This window comes from Apium graveolens, chromosome 10 (assembly GCF_009905375.1).
Source record: "Apium graveolens cultivar Ventura chromosome 10, ASM990537v1, whole genome shotgun sequence".
NCBI lineage: Eukaryota > Viridiplantae > Streptophyta > Magnoliopsida > Apiales > Apiaceae > Apium > Apium graveolens.
Genome location: NC_133656.1, coordinates 230,426,636 through 230,437,300, shown reverse-complemented (window position 1 = coordinate 230,437,300; position 10,665 = coordinate 230,426,636). Strand labels below are relative to the sequence as shown.

Here is a 10,665-nt window from a genome sequence, read left to right as displayed (position 1 = left end):
CAAGGATAATTATAGGGTTCAATACAATTCATGGATTAATAAATAACTTGAACAGAAGGATAGGTTATCAAAGGGTTAAATCAGTAAGCTTATCAATAACCGTATATCAGAATCAAAACAGGATATCTCAAGTCATTAACATGGTTCATTAATTAACACTTCATACTCTACATGGTATGAACATCAACCTCTCTATAATCATTTTCACAAATAATGAGTGTTACTTGCCTGAATTTGCTTTCCTGAAGGTTGAACTAGTGCCACCTAGTATACCCTTTCATTTCCTAGCCTGAATGCCCTCACGCTCCGAATCTACAATAAAAAAACCAAAACCTTAATCAGTTTCTCAACTCTCGTTCCCAGAACGATCACTCAATACGATAACTCGATTATATCCTTGACTCGAGTATACGAATATTGCTTATACATATAAGCACATAGCACATCATACGTCATATATATTTTACTCTTAACCTTTATATCTTTATATATACTTATCGATCGACGCGTACTTGCTTGACCTTAACCATTTCTCAAATCACACCAGTACAACTCTTACGAGTACATGATTTATTCACAACTAAACCTTTTGCGACCATAACTGTCACTTATAGTTCTTTAATAACAAACCATTTAATTCCGTTTTTCTTTTATTCCTTAATTCGAACCATAACAACAACCAATCACACAAATGAATCACATATCCCCTAGAATTTCACATGAAATCACTTAGCAAGGTATTGGAAATCAAATCAGTCATTTTTCTACTTATATACCATTCGGCCATACACATAAAACACAACCACGTATAGTCAATTTCAATCTCATATAGTCAAACACAAATAATATAAATCACAAGAGTCATTTACGCTATATAAACTTCATCCTTTTTAATCAAAAATCCGAATCATAATCACATTAAGAATCGAAAATCAACACCTTCTTTTAATTTTCAAAATTCGAACATAAACACCACACACTCATGGTCATGCAATCAAGTTCTCGTTAGCCACTAAGATATTTAGCAAAATCAACTTAATTCTCTTTTTAAGCCTAAGACCCATTCGGGTTTTTCCAATAATCATGCATGCAAAGATAAATTTTGACATGCAAAGTCTTAAATTACATTCCCAACTTGTTTTAAACCTTTTCTTAGTCATTCAATTCATTAAACACCAAAACCAAGCATTACATAGTGACTTCAACTTTAATCAATTCATTCAATCAACATGCATCCACTTAATCATCAAATTAATCCCTTCGAAACACATTTTCTATTCGGCAAAAAAATCCAAAATTCACAACTCAAGGACTAAACATTGACATGCATAACTTGATCTTCTTTAAAACTAACATGCAATTACTTTATATACTAAATAAGTCAAGATCAAGTCATCAAATTCAATTCCCCTTTTTAATTAGCACAAAGCCGAATTATAACCTAATATGCAAACCTTAATTTTTGATTTTCAAAGCAACAAATCATTTACACACATCCAGTTTCTCTTTTTAAAACAATCAATGCAATCCATTTATCAATCACATACTTGAGTTTCTAAAAATATAAAATCCTTTTTCAAACCTTCAAGAAACCAAAACATGCAAAGCTTAAAAATCAAATTATCATATCATAAAAACTCCACCGGCTCTCCTTGGATCATAGCCAGTGGTGGTCGAACTTAAGAGAGCCCGAAATGGGTCTCCTCTTGAGTTTTAAACCACATAATCCACTTGAATCCACTCTTATAGTTTTGTATCAAGAAATCAATTTCCTTGAACACAACCATAGAGATCAACATCAAAACACTTACACAACACTTACATGCAAATGGAAATTGAGATGTATACCGAAAATAGAGACTAAAGAGAGCAATATCTTTGAGTTTGAGTGAGATTTGAGTGTTGCATGCAAGAGAGGGAGAAGAGAGATGGAGAGAGCCGAGAGAGAGTGTGAGAGTGTTCGAGAGAGAGAGAGTGAAAGAGAAAAGAAAATGAGGGAGAGGGGGGGGGGGAAGGTGCTCACGGGAAAGAAAGAAAGAAAAAGGGGGGGTGTATGTGTTTATAAACTATCAAAGGCAAGGGCATTTTAGTAATCTACTAAATCCCTTTTATGCCTAATTAATTCTTTTCTTTTTACTCAAATGTAATAAAAATCAAATATAAAATATATCTCTCTCGAAAAGTCGAAAATTATTGCAAGTGACAATTTTAATACGTAGATCTCAAAATTAGCTTTTCAATCATTACTCATAATAGATTTTTGAGCGGACGGTTGATTTTATATGAATTTCGCAAGCTCGCCTTAATAATAATATTTTTTCACATAAAAATCAATAAAAATGAAATGACCACCAAATAAATCCAATCATTATTTTTAAAAAGTCTTTAGGACCACTATGAAGATAACAAATTAAATCCCATGTTTTTATCTTACTCAGATAATTTTATAAAAATGCATGAAGGTTAAATAAACCTTTATTTAAATCAAATAATTCCTTCAAATTCATAAAAATGTCACAAAGCACATAGTCATGCACACAGACAAGAAATCACACATATACGGTCACATAAAAACTCAGGTCTGATCAGAGAATTTGTCCTTCTTTAATCTTTTATCCTTTTTACGCGTACCGGGTCACGTTCAGCCTGACGGCCCGACGCTCAGCGTTTCGATTACGCTTCTTATTATTATTATCGACCGACATGTCACTTATGACGAAATACTTTATTTAAACATTCATTTCACTCAATGACACATAATTCACATTTTATATTCTTTAACTCCTTATTAGGACGAGTTCCGTTCTAACTGACGGCCCGACAACACAGCTTAACTTTTAAGCTGACTCTTTAAATTGGAACGTTTTTATTTACGCTCCTATATTCTATTATACAGAAAAGACAATTAATCAACACTTAATCACATGATTATAATCACATCACATAAAACATACTTTATTGACTTAATTACGTCGAAAAATTATCAGTCGTCACAACTGCACTATTTGAAATATTTTTACTTTAATGGTATTTGTAATAATCTACTTATAGTGTTTGATTTGTGAGGGTGACAATCACCAAAAATATTTAAATATTTAAGTGCTTAGAGGCCAAACATGCTCATAATTTTCTACGGGCTCTTATTATCGAGGAATTAGACAACGTATGACATTAGTTAAGAAACATATGGTTTTGCACTATATACTTATAATCGACTTATTTCTGGAGGGTGCACTTTATCTTTTATGCTTATCTTGTGTATACATATTTGAAGAACATGTTTTTCACTGTTAAAAGAAATCCAGGTTTTAAGTATAGTCGTGACATAGTCGCGAGTGTGTTGCAAAAAAATTCAAATTTTGAATAAGAAAGGGGCGTCGATGAACTTCTCACCCATTTAAAAGGAGTTAGATCTACTAGGCCGGCCGATGTTTTGATTACAACTATAATGCATGAAAACACACTTATATTGTTTTATAAAACTTTTCCCGCTAAGCAGTTTTGATAATAAGGTATTACTTGCTGGTAAAATTACAACCATTAATGTTGTTGAAATGAAGTTAAATAAGTATGATCATGCATATGAGATCATCAATATAATTGTATACCGTTTGATTTTGACATATTCAGATTATTGACTTTTAATACTTTATTTTTTTTAATAAAGCACAAAAAATTATGAATAGGAACGTAACGACAGTTCGTTCAACTGTATACATATTTAATTGACTAGGATTTGAAATTGAACTTGATCTCGTAACACATTTGTTACCTCCGCACACTTGTAACTTGATTGTTTACATTATTATTATTTAAGAAAATAAAGAAAGTAATAAATTTCTAAAAGCTAACTTTCCTTTCACCAGATAAGAATATTTTTCAAAATAAATATCTTATTATTATATCATCAAAGCAGAAGAGGAGAATTTTTCTGCAAGACATATTCTTTTTGAGAAAAATTTCCCAAAATTTTTTCTAGTAGAAAAAATACATATAAAACATATTTTTTTTTTGACTAATATCGTTCTACCATATTAATATCCATTTTGTAAAATTTTTGGGATGATGTGAATTCGAAATAGAACCCAGTAACGGTGCTCGTATTTTTTTTTTGAGACCGGCAATAGTGCTGGCATAAATGTTAAAAAGCATAATATCGTATATAAATTTAATTAACTCTAAAAAATAAATATAAATAACCAATTTTAAAATTAAATAATTAATTATTATAATTAATTATGAGACCCGTTCATTTTACGTGGCTCAACAGAATCAGACCTAATATAGTCGACCTCTGTTGTTGGCCCCTTCTCATCGCCCCATTTGTGCGAGTTTATTTTGTTCCCTCTTGCCGGGGTTTTATATACTCCACAGGTTTGGGAACCCTTTTGGATTTGATTTTCATCTGCAACGCAAAACAAAAATCAAAGCTGCGATCATAAGGTATTTATTTCTGTTTATTTTAATTAAAAATTTATTTTTTCTTGGTTCTTGAATGTAAAGATTTGATTTTTCTTAGATTAAGCTCATATTATTGTCTTTTTCAATGACCCATTTCGTTCTTTTGTGTAAATTAGTATGCTTTTTTCAATTTTTCATTAGTGTTAATTCAGGTTAGTTATTTGATTGTTTATGCTTGTTAAAGAACACATTTTTACAATGAAGTGTTTTTTTTTGTGATCTTAGGTTTTGGGAGAGGTGATATATTATATATTTTAAAGAGAATGGTAAAAGAAGAAGTTAAATCAAAGGGGTTGCAAAATTTATGGATTGAGTCGGAGTCGAATAAATCTTCAGGAGTTAAATTTGATGGAAGTTGTGTTTCCCTTATATCGGGTTCGGTGTTGGGGGCACAGGGAAGTGAAGAAGTTTGTGTGCCTCAGAATAAGATTGTTAATGATAAAAGCACTTCTGGTGGGAATTTAGGGTTGACTGAGAGAGCTTTTTCTGCTGCCGGAGCTGCTTTTCTTTCTGCGATTATTGTTAACCCGCTTGACTTGGCCAAGGTAATTTATGTTAGACAGTACTTTCTGTTACCTACTGTTGCAAGTTAATTTGCTTTGGCGTTCTATGCTTTATTTTCTAATGTTTTCAATTTGTTATTGAAAACTTTTCTTCTGTCCAGTTATTTTGACATTTCTCATCTTTGATGGTTTATTTTGTTATGTCATTTCAGTTTTTTCACATTTTAATTGTAAAATAACTAAATAAGTCTAATTATATGTTTTTTATGAATTGCTAGCAGTTAAAAAACAGTATATAATATCTGCTCATTTGCATTTTGTTTGTCTTTGTGTGATTTTGAGGATAAAAAAGTAATAAGGTTTAGACATTTCAAACCTATGTATATTGTTTTCTTTCCCCAGTGTTGTATAGTCTGTATGTACTTATCATTGTCTTAGTTTAGTCTTTCTCCTTTTGCTAATTATTTTATTTGTAGCTGGATTTACATAGTCACGGTGATTGACCTGAAGCATTTTCCCCATTTATAAAGTACTGTTGATTGATATATGTTTGGACTATTACTGAATAGCTTCTATTTTCAGACAAGACTACAAGCACAGGCTGCTGGAGTCCAATACTCGCATCCACTGAGCAATCTTACAAGCCGTATGGCTTTCTTTGGACCAAACATGGTATGTGTTATTTTGTAATTGTAATTTTATTTCATTCTTCTGCTTGATTTGTAAAATGATATTGCCATTTTTATAAATCTTTTACACCAGAATGTGTAAGAAAATATTTTTTTTGACTGCTGCATTTTGACTTTGGTATAAATTATGCAAATTAATGTCTGTTAAGGAAGTTATTTTTCAATCGACCCTGTGTAGACCTTAATTACAGAGTTAGGGGTGACTTGCTTGTAGTTGGGAGTTAACCTATAGGGTTCACCTAGTAAACTAGTGGTCGTTGACTTGTAGTTTTGATGCTCAAGACAAACGATGTCCACTTTAGCTAATAAGATGTCGTATGTACTTACATCCATTTTGCATGTGCATTCTTTAAAGAATTATTGGTACTTGAATATAAATTTAAACAAATATCTGCTTTGTACTTCAGATGTTTGCTGACTTGAGATGTTCAACGTCATGCACCCGTGCTGGCGTTCATGGTACCGTATCTATTTGTCCTCCGGACTGCTTTCAGTACAAAGGAACACTTGATGTCTTCTACAAGATTATTCGTCAGGTTTGTGTCTTTATTTTGTCATATACTCAGATTGAGGCAAGATTTGTACTTTTTTGGTCATGAATTTTCTTGTTAGGCCAGACTAGTTGGGTATGTTGGAATCATTTGGAAATTGATGCCAAATGATAATCCTTGGGCTATTGTTGGTTATGTTATATATTATTCTCACATGAATGCTTGTATCTCAATGTTTTATCTTTTAAATTGTTGTCAGATATCAACTTAGTTTATTTTGCAGGAAGGAATTTTAAGACTATGGAGAGGAACAAATGCAGGTCTAGCATTAGCTGTACCTACAGTAAGTTATTGTCTAGGTCATTGTTTTCTTATCATTGGTTTTCGTTCTTTCACTTGCTCACCATATGTGATTTTAATCGAATTTGATGCAGGTTGGAATCTACCTGCCTTGCTATGACGTTTTCCGTAACTACTTAGAAGACTTTACAGCAAAAAATGCTCCAATAATGACACCGTATGCTCCTCTATTGGCCGGTTCATTGGCTCGCTCATTAGCATGCATAAGTTGCTATCCTATTGAACTTGCTAAAACTCGAATGCAGGTAAATTTTTTAATATAAATTTGAGTAGTGCCTTGCATCAGTAGTTGTGTGATTCTTACTTCTTACTTCCCTGCAGCGAGATTTTATTAACTAACTTTTCTACGAGTCATGATCAATTACTTTGAAATATTTTCATGACTTGTTTACATTTTCTGAAAGTCGATATAAGATTGATTTTCACATTTAAAATAGAATTTGTTTGCATGAAAATCTAGTGATCTTAATAAAAATTTGTCAAATTTGACTGCACAACTGATATTATTTCTATATATATATGTATTTTTATGGGAATGTAATGAACCTAAAAAAGCTTTTAACTCTAAAGTTAGAGCTGGAATGGTCACATTTACTTTAGAACAGAACTACATGAGAATAATTACCATGATGACCTACTTCATCTTGTTTGTGTAAATCATTATAGCTTCTATACAAGTTTGAGAATTGGAGGTACTGAATTTCTTAAATTTTTCCGTGCCACTTTGCAATCCATTGATCATTTCAGTTATACATTTGGGCTGCACTGATTTTCTCTCTACCCCTTGACAACTCTTTCTTTTGTTGGTACAAATTCTCATCTGCCTAGGCTTTCAAAGAGATTAATCGCACTAAGAAGCCTCCCGGGGTTTGGAAGACTCTTATTGAGGTCATCTCCAGTGTCAAGAGCACAAGCAATCTTCAAAGCTGTAAGAATGATCTATATGACGTTTGACTGTTATAGTTCTTTATTGAAATACTGCCCCAAGATAATTTTGACGTTTCAATTCCATCTTTGTCAGTCAGAAAGTTGATTAAATGTCGTTTTTTTGGCATATTTTATTACAAATTGATTTGTGCAATTTTTATGTTATTGCTTGTAAAGACTGGTCTATTTTCTTTGAAGCAGTGCAGAACTATCGTGCACTCTGGACAGGTCTTGGGGCTCAACTTGCTCGTGACGTACCTTTCTCTGCCATTTGCTGGGGTACCCTAGAACCAGTAAGTACTTTTTAACATTTTTCTCTTCATAAAAAAAGGAGGTAGAGCCAATAAAGATTTTTTTTCGATGAGTTGGTATTAGTTCTATATTTATTTGTTTATACAAAAAGGCTGGTATTTTTTTTTATCCTCTCCCTCCCGAAACATTTTTCAAATACAAAAGTTCAGTCTCTTCCCACGAATTCCTACGAGCTCCTCCTTGCCCCCCCCCCCCCCACTTCAGACTATTAAAGAAACTGTGCATATAATAAATTTTGTTTTAACGTAGTTATCTAAACAAAACTGTGCAGACCAGAAGAAGACTCTTAAGCTTGGTTGGTGAGGATTCCAGTGCAATCGGTATCCTTGGAGCAAACTTCTCTGCCGGGTTTGTTGCAGGAAGTCTTGCTGCAGCTGCTACCTGCCCACTTGATGTCGCAAAAACAAGAAGACAAATAGAGGTTTATCATCCATATATGACTTTAAGTTTGGATAAGTAGCTCTATATATCGTACTACAGTTATTATGCATATAATGTCTTTTCATCGTGGTTGTTACGATGGTATGTCAGAGTCGAACGTGGTCTGGTTAAATCGTCGAGAAGTAATTTATATATAAAACCCTAGCATATACTTAAGGTGTATTATTGTATATAATGCTATCTAATATATTGAACTTGTAAAGTAACAATCTGGTCATAGCTACAGTGTTCAACAAACTAACTATTACTATTACACCCAAGTATGTGAAGTATGAACACGACTATGGTTAGGCATATTGCGTAGAGTTACTCTTTTCTCTGCAACAGGCAAGCCTGCCGAATGTTAATCTGATCCAGGGATAGATCTAAACTTAACTATTAATTTATACAAATTAACAGGAGGATGAAAAGATGCCACTAAAGTGAACTTCTGTAACCGCAGAAATCCACCACCAGTTTATAAAAATACAAGACAAAGTATCTAATTTTCTTTTCACTGTCTATGTAACAAGTGAAGTTCTCAATTCCAGTGAACTATAATCAAGTAAAGTTTCAGTACATGCCGGTTATGAGGCATATAGGGATCAACCTTAAAAGTCTAATGGACTAAGCCTGCAAGGCCCAAATAAATGTATCAAAAATAATTAAATGAGTACTATGACTATTGAGACCCCCCTCCCCTTTATATATAAATATAGGTACTTGTCTCGGCTAAGAATGTGATTCTTGTATTTATTAACGAGGAAGATGGAAGCATGTATGCATGAGCATGACATATTAGGTTCAGTCATTGTTAGTGAAGTTACTGGAATAACCAAAATATTTCTTATTTACCTTCATAATATAAATGAAAATAGTAATAAAATGCATTAGTTAAATAAGGCATCTTAGACAATCCATGCTTAGACCTAGTAAGCCAATAAAAGATATATTTAGTTGCACTTTCTATCTGTGGCGTTGTTATGCTACCTGCAAGTTAACTTTGAAAATATGTATTGTCACAGAAGGACCCTACCAGAGCATTGAGAATGACGACAAGACAAACTCTTGTGGAGGTTTGGAGGTACGTATATATAGTCAATTAGTCATAATAATCAATGTCAACAGTTGTATATAGCAAATTAATCTGCTGTGAAGGTAGTTTATAGGGAAAACTGTATGGTCGTTTCTCGGGTTGTGGCATACTGCAATACTACCTCACTAAAGGCACTATTAGCTCATTTAAGTTAAACCTTCATACTTCTGTAAGAGAAGCAAAAAGTAGAATTTAATCATCCGTTCCTCTGTTCCCGCATCTATTACATCAGTTCTTTCTGCGAACTCATTTAGGTTTGTGTTTTGACCCTGAATTTATCGTACTGTGGTAATTTAAGTATTTCATTATGAGTATTTTTTAGTTATAATTTAGAAGCTTAAATGACACAATGTTACACAAGGCAATCCCTTTTTTCAGACCATGATTCTGTTTTGTTTTATAAGTTGGGCCAGTTGGCAGTATGTTTATTTATGTTGTCAGTTTTAATATAAACGTACTCTTTATATCGCATGCTATGTTACTCTTTTTACTAAATTAAGGGGTCATTGAATTAGGGATGGAGGAATGAGGGGGCTTTTCACCGGTGTTGGTCCTCGTGTTGGTCGGGCTGGTCCATCTGTTGGAATTGTAATTTCCTTTTATGAAGTTGTAAAGTATTGTCTACATCACCACTACGCGACTTCTTGATTTATATGATGCAGTTTGATCCATTTTTACTAATCTTAATGAGCCGTCTTGCTTTCACCTTCGTGAAAGGGGATTATGTATACAGTAGTTTACAGATGGAAAGCAATTTTTGTCACGGTAGTGTAGGTGCTCTCCTGAACTCCTGCTAGCACTGATATTTTTGTCCTTTTTGCATCCAGTTTTGGATGTTAAGATGTAAGTAAATGTGCCTATTGAGAACATAGTTTGTAGTATTTGGTTAATCATTTTGTAGACGAACTTTTACTGGGTTGATCTTTAGACTTCTTGCAAGGTTCATTGATAAGTATTTTCCTACAGATGTTGTAGGCAAAACTTTTGAACCCACTGCATTAACAAATAAAGAAATGGACGTTCCGCTACTTCAAATATAGTAGTAGTTTTCGAAGTGTAAGGATGGTTTCTTGTTTATGTTGAATTTGTACTTCTACATCATTCCCAAATCAGTTTTATCTTAGAATCTGCTGAAAATTTAATCATATACAAAAAAAAACAATGGATTGATATGATTTGTAAAGTTAGCAAATCCAAATTTAAGCATAATTTGAAGGTCCTTGATTACATCTTGCGCAACCTTGTTTTTATTTTTGCTCTATTGGATTCAACCAAAGGGTTTGCTGTGTGTATGTAACTTCTAACAATCAGGGGTCAATTGAGTTAAAACCTCCGAGGGAAAAAATACTTCAAATCAAGGAAATTCACATATGCTACAAAATGTATGTGCACATGAACTCTGTTAA

General features: G+C 33.0%; 1 protein-coding gene across 1 annotated transcript; it reads left to right on the top strand.

Moving 5' to 3' along the window:
• The first annotated feature begins 4,270 nt into the window (after positions 1-4,270).
• On the top strand, positions 4,271-10,178 carry LOC141692988 (mitochondrial carrier protein MTM1-like). The gene is made up of 11 exons (XM_074497967.1): positions 4,271-4,443; positions 4,687-5,006; positions 5,547-5,636; positions 6,061-6,189; positions 6,428-6,487; positions 6,579-6,749; positions 7,333-7,432; positions 7,633-7,724; positions 8,015-8,164; positions 9,189-9,247; positions 9,775-10,178. The coding sequence occupies exons 2-11, from the start codon at positions 4,725-4,727 to the stop codon at positions 9,905-9,907; spliced, it is 1,266 nt and encodes a 421-aa protein (XP_074354068.1). The 5' UTR covers positions 4,271-4,443; positions 4,687-4,724; the 3' UTR covers positions 9,908-10,178.
• The last annotated feature ends 487 nt before the right edge of the window (positions 10,179-10,665 follow it).

Excerpts from the sequence above, each read along its gene's own strand:
- LOC141692988 (XM_074497967.1), top strand. The coding sequence starts at position 4,725 with ATGGTAAAAGAAGAAGTTAAATCAAAGGGGTTGCAAAATTTATGGATT. Across the intron at positions 5,007-5,546 it reads ACCCGCTTGACTTGGCCAAG|ACAAGACTACAAGCACAGGC; the intron begins GTAATTTATGTT and ends TTCTATTTTCAG. Across the intron at positions 6,750-7,332 it reads TTGCTAAAACTCGAATGCAG|GCTTTCAAAGAGATTAATCG; the intron begins GTAAATTTTTTA and ends TCATCTGCCTAG.